Source organism: Adiantum capillus-veneris, chromosome 15, assembly GCF_014529385.1.
Source record: "Adiantum capillus-veneris isolate H3 chromosome 15, ASM1452938v2, whole genome shotgun sequence".
NCBI classification, from domain to species: Eukaryota; Viridiplantae; Streptophyta; class Polypodiopsida; order Polypodiales; family Pteridaceae; genus Adiantum; species Adiantum capillus-veneris.
In genome coordinates, this window is record NC_140945.1 from 147,068,713 (window position 1) to 147,082,581 (window position 13,869).

Consider the following 13,869-nt stretch of genomic DNA (forward strand, 5'->3'; position numbering starts at 1 on the left):
GTGAAGACTTGAAAATTGAGAATTTTGTTAATTAACAATGTGATCACAAAAAAACACACGTGATCACGTGCATTTAAAATCCCTACCGTCGAGTAACATGAGACCCTATTCTTTCCAAAAGTGGCATCCCTAGCTCACTCCGAGCTCATCCTCCCCCCTAGTGATTGTCCTGATGTAACACAAGGTTCAACCCGATTCCATTGACCCCAAAAGTGATATCCCTAATGCACTCCTAGCTCATCCTCCCCTACCCCACGTTGAGCCTCACTTCATTTCTTGTAATCATTGTAACACTTCATCTATCCAATCCATTTGAGTATCATTGCGTCGTTAGTATCACCTTTAAGCAATTAACTGTTTACACACACATTTTAAAATCACACCTAATAAACACACATTTTAAAATCACACCTAATCATATTTAAATGTGTTTCCCTACACTCCACCATATATATATCACTAACATCAATTTTACAAAGCGCGCACAATTTATTCATTACACTATCCTCCCTTGAATAAATGCACATACTACATATCCTACCTCATATAAGTATGCTAACATGGCACACTTCACCGATGCACAACATCATTTCATGATATGTTTTATTGACTGATCTCTTGAGGGAAAGTAGTGATTAACAAGGGCACACTACTTTCCATAAAACAAATTATTTACAAAAATCAAATCAAGGAGACTACATCCAAAAAGTCAATATATCAAAGGATATGCTCAAGCACATCTCCTAAATTTTCCCTATGATGCAAGTATGTGTGCACGATTTTCAAAGAAAATCGTTGAATAATGGGAATATCTAGAGATGGATGTGATTTACGGCAAGAGGGAAAGTTGACAGAGGACAAGTGGGAGCGATTGGAGTAGGTGGCGTATGTAAGGTAAAGGAGCCAGTTTAGAGACACTCAAGAAAAAGTGTAATTTTGGGTGGGATTTTGTACATTTGGTCAGATTTGAATTTTGAAATTTGCATGAGATTCCTCATGCAAAGGCGGATTAGGTAATACCAAGATTGATATTTTTTTTAATTTAATTTGGACAGTCAATTTGATAAAGTTTAAATTTTGAGATCTTTTAAAGGTTAGAAACACCCAAGGCCCAGTAATGGTACAATTTTCAGCAAATCACAACTTGACACATAAGCAAAATTCTTAGCATATTCCAAATTTTTGTCTCTAAATTGAGAAGTGCATGACTTTTAAAAGGCACATGTGTTACAACTGGCTCTTTACGCTATAGGCAATATGTCCAAAAGTAACTTTGTTTGCTTTTGGGTGAAACGCCCCCTTCTTTGAAGGTTCTTTCAAAAGAAATGAGCAACAAATCTCGTAGGCATGTAAGACACGAGCATGGAGCTCTCTCTCTCTCTCTCTCTCTCTCTCTCTACATACACACACACACACACACATGGTTTCAGGGTGGAGCACTTGGTTGTAGGGAAGTAAGGGGCGAGGTTCTTTGAGCGCGAAAAATCTTGGCAGAGGTGGCGGCGACGGAAGAGTTTTTTTTTGGTTGAAGTTAAAATGCAATAATATGAAATATGGATGGGTTATATGAAATCCAAATTATTTATAACATCTTATCTACTTATAGGATATTCCTTAGCTGTCTTAAGGAGGCGTGTTGTAAATAATATTAATAATAAAACCAACTAAGGTTTTAAATTAATGTTTAATTAAAAGGTGAAATGTGGTGACTCACTGAACAAAGGTTACAACCCTTGCACCTCTTCACGTTCTATAAATAAATGCATAAGCCTTGTAATCTTCCTTCTAATCTTTGCAGCACTTATAACCAACAACTAATGAAGCAACAAGAGATCTTTTGAGTATTGATAACTGTGTCTATGAAACAAATAGATCTACATTAGGGTAAAACCCCCAACTTAAGGCCATCTAAGAGAGGGAGCTTAGATCTCCGCTCTCTGAGCTCAATTATATATAACTAGTCAGTAGCTCATTTGATTCGCTTCGTCGAGAGCTTTACGAAAAAATTGATCTCAACTTTTTTGATGATCAAAGTCGAAAGTTATAAATCCATTTATGCATTCTTGTGTAACAAAAATGGGTGTGAAAAAGAAGACGCACCAACCCTAAAAGAAAGACATGGGTGCTAACAAGGGTTAAAGTCATCCATTGCCCAATGAAAAGATTGCATTTCAAAAAAGATGAACGTTGAACATTCTTTTGAATTGCACAAAGTTGGTTCAGCTTTGTCTTATTATTGGGAGTGTCAGTCCTTTCTTTGGGGGTGGTTTTTTATTGGCCCCTTTACCTTGGGATGATCTTAAACACTCCCAAAATGGCACGAGTCGTCTCGAGCAAAGCTTCGTTTGGAGTTTGCTTATGAGGCGACGAGCTGCGCAAGCTCTTGCAGATTTTAAAAAGGTTCCATGAATTTAGAAATTCTGAAAGCACTGTAACAAGGCGCAGTAATTATGGAAGAACGAGGCGTGCATAATTTCTCCCTTATATGCATGGGGGGATGATCTCATGCAAGTCATAAGCCAATCTCGTACCCCCTTCTCAGGACAATACTAGCCCCAATCCTCCTCATTCCATGAGCTCAGTATTAGAACAGCGCGTGCTGCTCCCTAAGCATCCGCGCCTCCTGGCTTGAGCTGATTAAAGGGCACAGAAACGCCCAAACCTGTGAAATAGGTTTTCGACCCATTGAGGATGGAGGACGGCGAGGTCCTACGTACCTTTAAGATGGTGAGCAATCCCATTATATAGCCATGCGACTAGTAGTACAAAACCTACCGTCCCTGGGCGATCGAACAATGGCATCAAAACCACTCTGTGTCACGGTGGTATATAGTGAATAGGGGCATACTGATTTTGTTAATACTGAAGACACTACCCCTCTAGTATACGATATAAACACACACAGTATTAAACATCTCATTGATCCCGCTAGAATACTTAACATTAAGTCTTGGGTGTGTACATTAATTGTTTGCCAAAGCAAGATCCATAATACATCGCACTTCCTGCATTTTCGTTCTGTACAGAATTAAACCTTTACAATTTACATAAGGCCTGAAGAAAGCCCTTTTCTTCATTTCCCGTCTGTACAAGAGAAAGCCTGCATCGGCAAAGGCAGCAATGCACACCATCAAAAAGGAAAATTTCCGCATTGAGTCCGTCCCATGCCCACAGATCTTCACAGCACTCCCAGCTTCTTCACCTTGTGCTGATTAATTACAAACAAAACAGAAGTGTCATAACACAAATTTATATATATGATGCCAAGGACTGCAAAATTCAGATGCAATTCAACAAAAAATATATTAGTACATGTCGAGGGCTCTCATCCAGCTCTCCGTCGCTTGCGTCACTGTCGCTACAGCAATCATCCTCCTCTTTCACAGCAAGCTTTTGGTCCCTGGAATCTCGAATCTTCTGCTTGATGTCATCCAGGGGGCCTTCGCGGTTGATTGGGCGCTCGTAGTGGCCATAGGGGTATGTGGTCTCATGCCCATAGGGAGTGATTTTGTAAGAGGACCCCGGAACTCTGTCGCCGCCCCAGGCATTACCTCGGAACAACATGGCATCTTCACACAGAAGTCCTGCCGCATGTGACCGCTCCGTGTAACCGCGTGGGGGAGCAAGTCTGGCTGCCATAGCGACGCAGAAATGAGAAGAGTGAGGAGGGTGGAGATGCAGGAAAAAGGGAAGACCGGACGTAGAAGAGTAGATGCAAAAGAAGCGCAGAGTTTCTCAGTCTAGCAAATGAACTCCCCAAGCCCGATTTAGAAAGAACAGGGCGAGCTAATGGCCTTTTTATCGAGAAGCTCGATGTGCGCAGTGTGTGTGTGTGTGTGTGTGTGTGAGAGAGAGAGAGAGAGAGAGAGAGAGAGAGAGAGAGGATTAGGTTGACGAGGTGGCGAGATTGGTACGTGTCCCTACTGTAGAACTCCGGCATCCCACTCTCGCCACATATGAGACCCATTTCACACTCAGATACCTTTTCGCCCTTGGAAGCCTCAGCTTTCTATTAGGAGGCATCCCCACGCAGCTCCATTGGTTCCTTTGCTTACGTTTGCACACCTAATATTCTTGCTACCTATAAGCTAGGTTCAGACGTGTTGGCTGCAGAGTTGAAAGAAGGTGGCGTGCACCAGTGGGTAAAAACAAGGTCGTCTAAAGTAGACGAGGGCACTGCCCATAGTGGCACAATAAAAAATAAAATCCTGCGCAAGACTGAGGAGCTTGGAGACAAGACGGTCTGACGGAGGAGAAGAGCTGCAGAACGCGAGAAGTCACCGCTGCTGGTCGATTATACTTCACACACCCAAATTCTACCTCGTTGACCCCAGAATTAGTTAATTCCTTGCATGCAAGCCACACAAAAAAAACACCCTTACACGCCAGTTTTTCATTGGCCAAAGCCCCTATGGCCATGGGGATAAATTTCCTCCCCTTAGACCTTGCCTTAACGGCAGTGCCAATAAATGAGAGATACAAAGTATTGTGAAGACATGGTTATGCCATTGTGCTTCAGATAACATATTGTAGCACATGATGGGTTGGGAGAAATTAAATTCCACAAATAACGAGATGCTTCCCGAACCCCCCCCCCCCCCACCCCCCCCGCCCAAATAAAAAAACCCCCCTTAGCTCTGCCCCTCCGCTCACCTGGTACCCTGATCACCTCTGCCCTCGCCTCCTCCCACACTGCCCAGCGCTTGCCCGTTCTCGCCTCCTCCCACACTGCCCATCGCTTGCAAATAGAGAGAAAGGGCTCCCTCACCTGCCTTCGATGAGAGAGAGAGAGAGAGAGAGAGAGAGAGAGAGAGAGAGAGAGAGAGAGAGAGAGAGAGAGAGAGAGAGAGAGATTAATTATCATCCACGGAGGTCAGATATGACCAATGGGACCAAAACAAAACATTACATCTGTTCTTTTGGAGTGAAGGCGTTAAATACATATCAGTTAGGGACTGAGGGTCCATCAAGGGGCAAACAAGAAAAGGCTAAGAATAAGAACAAAACCTAAGGGGGGTCAGGTGGAGGGGGAGCTGTCTTGGGAGTGCGAAACTCTTGAATGATGGCTTTACCACCACAGTAGACTGTCCATTTACCTTGTTTACGAGCGTCATGAATTTTTTTGAGCTCGCTTGCTTTATGCTTGAGTTGGTTTGTAGTCAATTCCTCGGCGATCCAAAGCTTTGTCCCCTTGAGATGGTAGGATTGGCGTAGCAGCCTTGTCCATTCTTCTTTGTTTTTGAAAGTGAGGATACATTGGCCAGGTGGTACACGCCTATGCGTGTCGTTGATCCAAGAGACAATGTCGGGCTTTATGTTGATTGGTTGAAGATTATCATTAAGCTTGGTGATGGATTCTTTGAGAGTGTCCTCCTTGATGCACCATGGTGAAGAGAGTCCTCCAATTCTGATCTTGAGGGCAAGGGATTCTAGTAGCCGACATTCTTGTAAGGCTGCTTGGATTTCACTGTCAATCTTCTTATGCGATGTCGCATTGGCTTCTTGTTCATGGGCTGCCTTGACAATCTCATTGAGAGAAGCTTTGACTTAGTGTGCAAGTAGAGTTTCGATCTCCTTTGCCGCATCCTCAAGCTTACTCACCCCCTAGCAACCCCCTAAGCAACCCCCTAGCTTGCTTGGGTGGACCCCCCCTTGTAGCTCATGCTTGAAGCTCATTGGACCCCTCCAGGCCAGCCAATCACAAGCAGGAGGCATTACAAGCAACAAGGGTAGCCTTGAGACAAGTGTCCCCCTTTCCCTTTTGAGAGAGAGGGCTAGGTAAATGCTAAATCAATTAATTAAATCTCCTAAATTATTATTGGACCCCTAGGGTGGCCAACCAATAGGCTTCAGGCACACCATGAGGGCAACATGAGGAGGAACTTGACAAGTGTCCCTTTTGATTTCTTTGTACCATGCATGCCTTGTGTGAGTGTGTGGGTGTTCTCTCTCATCCCCCCTCATGTAGGGATTGCCCCATCCTTGTAGGGATTGCATCTTTGACTTTTTGACACCTCAAGCCCCTTATGCATAGGCCCAGTTCCCACCACAAGCTTGGCTCGTAAGCACTTTAAGCTTGGGCTGGGTTCTCACCTCAAGTGCAACCCTAGCATCTCAAGCATGTCAAGCACCTCAAGCATCTCAATAATTAAGCACCGCAATCATCTCAAGCACCTCAATTATCAAGCACCTCAAGCACCTTAGTCATCAAGCATGACAAGTAGGACAAGCACCTCGAGCTGGGTCGGGTTCCCGCGCCTCAAGCTCAGCCCTAGCTTACCTAAGGTCAAAGGGCTTTTACACACATTATTGGAGGTCTTCAATGAAGCTAACCCTAAGGTCTTATGCTCCATTGTTTAGCCTTGATATTTGATAGACCATCTCTCATTTGGGCCCCTTTACCATTGGCCCCGTGTTGAGATAGATCTATAAGCACATGTCTATATCTTAACACTTGTTCCCGTTTATTCTCCCACATTAAGTGATCAATTTAATATGAGAAAATAATTTGGGTTGGTTAGATATTAGATATTAGATTTTATGACAAAAGGCCACATCAAATTGTTGGATGAAGGCCAAGATCTTGTCCGTAGCACCAAAGGTGCCATCATAGGTAAGAAAAGTGGTCTCCTTTCCTCCCTCCTTGAACTTCTTCAGCTTCTTGGACCTTCTCCATACCGGATAGGACTTGCGATGGCCTTTCCTTTTGGGCTCTTTCAGAGAAGAGCCGCTGCCTTCATTGGAATATGAGGAAGGTGATGAAGATGGAGAAGAGGGTGACCTCTTTCTCTCGTTTTCCTTCTTTTGGTACCTCTCTTCCTTTTTGTGATAACGAGGAGGAGGACTTTCCGGCAATCTTTCTCTCTTGGGGGGAGTTGAAGATCGTTGAGGCTTCCGTCTTCTTTGAGCCACATCTTCAGAAGTATTGGGAGACTCTCTTCTTTCTCCTTCTCTTGGGGAAGGCTCTATAGTAGAGACTTCACCTTTCTTCTTGGATGGAGGTAAGCCCGCTAGTAATCGTTTAAGCGCTTCATATGGGTTCTCCTCTTCTCTCACCGTAGAGAGACCTCTCTTGGAAATATCTTGAAGAGACTTCTCAGGTGCTCTCTCTTTTATGGGAGTTTGGAGAATCCCATATGTAACATTTAATGGCCTAAAATCTTATGTGTAGCGGAAATTAGCATGAACATAGTGGGCATTTCATTAGAATAGATTCCTAATGAGAATTACAAGAGTGCTTGGGTGGAGAGAGCAACAAAAAGCATAACACCTAGTTAGATAGCATCGACAATACTTTCAAAAGAGAGAGCAATTAAGCTATTGACAACAGTTGAGGACCGGATTTGCATGGAGCCGGTCCCCCCTCCAAAAGGCTTTGTATTATGGTTTCTCCCATCAAGAGAGACATTGTACAATACAATTCTTTGTGTTCCTTCAAGACTAGCTAGTGCAATGAAGATGGAAGCTTCATACACCAAGCAAAACACTTAATCAAACACAACTTGAATTATCCCCGTTCTCAGACCCAAGACCTCACACACCTTCGAAGATGGTGAGAGCTAGCAGGGTATGAGAGTAGATTGAGAGGAAAAAGAAGTAACTTACGAGAAAGAAGTACATCTCCTCACATAATCACTCATATTAGCATAGCTTAGCTTAGTAATTAGCTTGGTAGAGAAGATGAGCATGCATTGAAGCTTGGCTCTTGGTTGGATTTGCATCCACATGCCAAGAGAGTGTTGATGTAGGCTTCTATCTCACAAGCTTGGAGTAGGTGATGAGCTCTCCATTAAAGCTTGGGAGGAGATAGAGTATTTTCCCTTCACACATGGTCAAGTGTGAGAGTGTGTGTGTCAATGCCAAGCAAAAATCAGCCCCCCCTCTCTCTTGGGCGAGCCCTAGCTGCTAAATAAGTCTGGCCTTTGCCTCATTGGACCTCCCCAGGTCAAGCCAATAGGAATTAAGCAGCATAAGTGATAGCCTTTAGACATGTGTCCCCCTTTCCCCTTTTGTGAGAGCTTTAGGTAATTAAATAATTAAACTAAACTCTCATTGGACCCCTTTGCCTCCTGGCCAATAGGAATCAGGCAAGCCATGGGGCTCCTGAATGCTCATTGGACCCCTTGGGAGACTGCCCAATAGTCTTCTAGGAGACTTAATTCTCATTGGTTTCTTTTATTAAATGTTTTTAAATTAATTAAACTAGATTTACTCTAGCTTAATTCTCATTGGTCCACTTCAAGGGTCTTCCAATAGGAATTGGGCACACCTTGTGGGCATCTGGCCTAGGGAGCTGACATGTGTTCCTCATTCCCTTTGTGTAAAGGGAGCCTGTGTGTGTGTGTGTGGCTTTCTCTCTCATCCCCTAGCTTTGGGGCTCGCCCCCTCCCATGTAGGGATGTAGAAAGACTTTTAGGGCACACACTAAGCATCCAATTTTCCCTAGGGTTGACCTTTGGACACAACCTTTGAATTTTGGAACCTTAGCATTTTGGAAGTCTTAATGGGCTGACCTTAGGGTCTTTTTGGCCCATTGTTTCACATGGCTCTTTTGCAGATGGCCCCCCTTTTGGATCCCTATTTTCCCTCCTTTGGATCCCTACTGTGGCCGGTCTGCTAACTTAACCAATATTCTAGCTTTTTCTCCCTTGGTACTTCCCCACATTAAATGATCAGTTTAATATGAGAAAATCATTTAGGAGAATTAGATATTGATTATTATGACATTACCTCTCTCTTGAAATCATAGTCGTCCTCGACTATGGTGTAGAGAAGATAAAGCATATGCATGAGTCCTTTTCTTAGCGGGTAGAGGATCCCTATGTTACCCTACGACATCATTCCATAATGGATGACTAGTCCATTTGGCGCTTGAGAGCCTGAGGCTGCCACAAGCATGTCTGCACATTAGTCCTATCAGTCTTCCATAGTAGAGTGACAAGCTCTACTTGGTGTTTGGGAGACGTCGTCTCCGCAAACTTGATCTAAGCATGCATACTACTTCATTTTTGTGCACAAATAAAGAAAAAGAGAGTCTTATAAGACAAAAATTTTTGTTCATTTTTAACATTTTGTACATTTGCTTACTCTTGGGAAGCATTGTAAGCATTGACAAGGTTTAGGTTATCCTTTAATTGTATGCCTTGCATCCATCTAGCATCTTCAAAAGGATAATTCTTAAACTTAATAAGATATCGTCTGATAGTCTTACCGCCTCTTAATACCTTGTCTTCATGTCGGAGAATGGACTCGGGTTGCAACACCTCCTCGTGGTCCTCGATCTCCGGTGGGTCTTCAATAGTTGGTTCTTGAGGTGGCTCTCCTTTGTAAGGCTTTAAGAGGCTCACATGAAAAGCATTGTGTATGAGCCAATGATTGGGCAACTTAAGTTGATAGGCCATCTCATTGATTGGCCTAAGAATCTGGAAGGGACCATAGTACCTTTTTGCTAGTTTAGCATAGTACTTTTGGTGGCCCGTAGGATTCTTGCCCGTCGTGTGCCTTAATCGAGCCTTGGGAAACTTTAACAAGACCCAATCGTTTTCTTTAAAGGCTTGGGCTCTTCTGTGCTTGTCAGCAGCAGCCTTTTGCCTTTGCTGTGAGATAGAGATAGCATCCTTAATCTTTTGGAAAGATTCTTGTAGGTCTCGGCTATACTCATCTGCAGCGAAGATCTTCCCATGTACCTTAAGTAGCAAGGGACTTTTTGATCTTCCCTCAATTACCTCGAAAGGTGCTTTTCCTGTAGAAGTATGTACAGTGTTATTGTAAGCATACTCTACTAAGGGTAAGTACTTCTCCCATTGGGATCTTTGATCTACTTCCGTTACATAGGCTTTTAGTAGATCGAGAATAGTTAGGTTAGCTATTTCACTTTGGCCATCAGTTTGTGGATGATAGGCCGAAGAGAAGTTTAGCCTTGTTCCTAAATTCTCAAAGAGACCCTTCCAGAAATTACTGGTCATTCTAGGATCTCTATCCGACACTATGGACATTGGCAAGCCATGGTACTTGAAAATTTGTGAAATGAAGAGGGTTGCCATTTGATGGGCTTTGATAGTCTTTTTGACAGGTATAAAATGAGCTTGTTTACTGAACCTGTCTACTATCGTCCATATTCCCGTATTCCCATGGATAGACTTAGGCAATCCAAAGATAAAATCCATGGATATGCTCTCCCACGGTGAATTAGGGATTGGCAAGGGTTGAAGCAATCCAAGTTGCTTCCCTCTATCAAATTTTGTCTTTTGACATACCACACATTTGGAAACATACTCATGTATGTTCACTTTCATGGTAGGCCAATAGAAATATGTTTCAATTCCCTTTAGGGTAGACTGAATCCCTCTATGCCCGCATATGGGGGAGCATGAGATTCATACATTACTTTCTCACGTAGTGAGTTAGTAACGCATAGTCTATTGCCATAGAGAAGATAACCATCTTGTAAAGTAAATGGTTCTTCTTTCTTCCCTAATGCAAGGGCTGAAATCACATCTCTAAAATCGGGATCAATAGCATACTCATCTATCATTAAAGATAGATCATTGTGAGTTGCTATGGAAACCGCATTCACTCTCGGTCGTCTTGAGAGTGCATCGGCTACTTGATTATGCTTGCCAGCAATGTGAGCAATATGAAAATGAAATTGCGAAAGGAAATTTGCCCACCTCATTTGTTTGTCGGAGAGCTTGGTCTGCGTCATGAAGTACTTAAGACTTTGGTGATCCGTTCGCAGAATGAAAGGAGTCCCCAATAAATAGTGCTTCCATGAGTCTAAGGCATGTAGAACTGCAAGGAGTTCTTTTTCGTATATGCCTAGAGCTTGCTCAACAGGGTCGAGCCTTCGACTCTCATAGCCTATGGCGTGCCCTTCTTGGAGCAGAACAGCCCCAAGGCAATCACCACAAGCATCACATTGGACCTCAAATGGTTTTGAGAGATCCGGTAGTGTAAGCACAGGTTGAGAGATAAGCTTTTCTTTAAGCTTTTCGAAAGCATTGTTTTCCTTAGCAGACCACGTATACCTAACATTTTTCTTTGTTAGGTCATGTAATGGTCCCGCAATTTGTGAGAACTTTTCTATGAAGCGTCTATAGTATGCACACATACCTATAAAGCTTCTTAGTTCATGAAGATTCCTTGGTTTAGGCCATCCTTTTATTACCTCTAACTTGGATGGATCCATTTGGATTCCATCTCGAGAGATAATGTGACCTAAATATTGAATCTCTTGCAAGAAAAATTCACTTTTCTTTCGATTAACATAAAGTTTATTCTCTCTTAAAACTTGAAATATTACCTGGAGGTGTTGCTTGTGTTCCTCCAATGAATTAGAGTAGATGATAATATCATCAAAGAACACTCCAGTGAAGGTTCGATGAGGCCTGAACAGCTTCTCCATCAAGCGGTTGAATGTGGCTGGTGCATTAGTCAAGCCAAAAGGCATGACAATGTATTCGTAAAGACCAAATGTAGTACGAAATGCGGTCTTTACAATGTCTTGATCAACTATCCTTATTTGATGATAGCCACTTTTTAGGTCAATCCTACTGAAGTAGGTCCATCCTTGTAGCTTACCAAATAGGTCTTCTACCCGTGGAACGGGAAACCTATTCTTGATAGTGATCCTATTTAGTGCTCTATAGTCGACACACATACGATATGTGCCGTCTTTCTTTTGCACTAATAGCACAGGTGAGCAAAATGGAGATGAGCTAGGCCTAACCATGCCCTTCTCAACTAACTCATGCACTTGCCGCATAATCTCCTCTTGTTGATCTTGAGAAACTCTATAAGGAGGTTTGTTAGGCGGTGAACTTCCTGGAAGAAGTTCAATTGCATGGTCGTCATTACCTCGTTTAGGAGGTAGCTCACAAGGGATGTCGTCAATAAAGACATCTTGAAACCCCTTGAGAAAATTGGATAACTCTAATTCCTTTTGGTTTCTTTTATTTTCTTTTGTTAAAGCATTAGGTTCATTTTGAGAATCTTTAACAAAAATCATGTACACGGAAATAGAGCTCTTTATTGACTTGTTGAAAGTTGGTGTATGTACAATGGGGATGGTGTTACCCATCTCCTTAGCATCTATATACATGTCCTTTTCCCTGAACTTAAAGGAGATTCTCCTTTCAGGAAATTTAACATGGGCAGCCAGGCGGTCAAACCATGGTGCCCCTAGGATTACATCCTCATGCTTGAGAGGAGAGATAAAGAAGTCCTCTTTGTCCACATAGCCTTGGACATGAAGCCTCAATTTCCCGATTAAGGGAGTGACTGAAGCTTCTTGCCCCTTGAAGGCACTGTCTGCGGGTAGGATATCTCCCATCTCATAGGATTGTATGCCTAGCTTGGTGGCTAACTCCATAGATATGAAATTGTGAGTAGAACCAGGGTCAAAGAGAATAAAAGCATCATGTTCTCTTACCTTTCCCCAAGCATGGCATAGAGGAGATCCTTTGTGGTGAGTTTGATGAATCTCCTCCTCTTGGATTTCAACCAAAGAAGCTCTAGGAGGATCTTGGTGGTTGTTCTTTTGGGGACAAGCGCGGTACGCATGCCCTTGTTCGCCGCACTTGAAACACCAGTTATCTTTACGATAACGCTCAAGCTCTTCAGGAGAGAGTTTATTCGTTCCTTTGTAAACTCCCTTCTCTTTAGCTTTGTTGGAATTGCCCTTAGGAGACTTTTGGACATTGTCCTTCCCCTTAGGCTCATTGGAACCCTTGTTTTCCGGGGGCTTATTATTTCTTTTACCCCCCGTTTGGAAATTGATTCGCGAGGCCACCATAGTATGGTGTATTACCGCCGATATGGTACGTGGCCTTTGGGAGTTGACATACTCCGCCATTTCTTCGGTTAAGCCCGCACAAAATTGTTGCTTTTGCTCTCCAAAATCCAACTTTTTGAAGACAGTGGCTTTGAGTTGTAGGTCCCAAAACTTGTCTACATATTTGTGGATGGATTCATTGGGAGAGAGCTTTAAGCTTCGCCATTCGGTGAGTACTTTGTCTTTGGCATCGGTGGCCAAAAACTGCTTCATAATGGAAGCTCTTAAAGCCTTCCATGTTTGTGGAGCTTCACCGTTGGCTCGTAGGCTAGACCACCATTGTCTGGCGGACTTTTGAAAGTGCATAGCTACATGGCGTAGCTTAGAGGACTCCGTGAACCCCTCATCTCCAAACGCCGCATCGAATTGCTGGATAAAGGCCAAAACTTTGTCTGTAGCACCGAAGGTGCCATCATAGGTAAGGAAAGAGATGCTCTTCCCTCCCTCTTTGAATTTCTTCAGCTTGGACGACCTCTTCCATGCGGCATAGGATTTCCTATGGCCTCTTCTTTTTGATGGTTCAAAAGTTGCACCATCACTTTCTTCAGAAGATGAAGAATTTGAAGAAGGTGGAGAAGAGGGTGACCTCTTTCTCGCCTTTTTCTTGTCTTGATCTTTGTCGTCTTCACCATAGCTTTCATAAGAGGAAGAGGATGAAGAAGATGGAGAAGAGGGTGTCCTCTTTCTCGCCTTTTTCTTCTCTTGCTTTTTATCATCCCTCTTTGAATTATGGCGTGGAGAAGAGTGTGATGGTCTTCTCCGCTTTGGTGGTGATGGAGAGCGTTTAGCCCGCCGTCTTCGTGGAGCCATCTCCGCCGAGGTGACGGGAGACTCGCTTCTTTCTCGTTCCTTCGGTGGAGGCTCTTGAGTTCTCCTTTGGGAAGGAGATGCATCATCAAGAAGTAAGTTCTTGAGCCCTTCATATGGATTCTCTTCTTCTTCCCGAATCGGAGAGAGACCTCTTTTGGTAGTCTCACAAGGAGGCTTCCTAGGTGTTCTCTCGTCATGGTGATGAGCTTGGAGAATCCCGTGAGCAC

The 13,869-nt window shown here is 43.3% G+C and overlaps 1 protein-coding gene across 1 annotated transcript; it reads right to left on the reverse strand.

The window, feature by feature from the left end:
- Positions 1–2,931: 2,931 nt before the first annotated feature.
- LOC147441638 (uncharacterized) lies at positions 2,932–3,785 on the reverse strand. The gene is made up of 2 exons (XM_086483763.1): positions 3,313–3,785; positions 2,932–3,208 (listed from the first exon to the last, which is right to left on the reverse strand). Exons 1-2 carry the CDS (start codon positions 3,637–3,639, stop codon positions 3,179–3,181), a joined length of 357 nt encoding a protein of 118 aa, XP_086339889.1. The 5' UTR covers positions 3,640–3,785; the 3' UTR covers positions 2,932–3,178.
- Between the last annotated feature and the right edge of the window lie 10,084 nt (positions 3,786–13,869).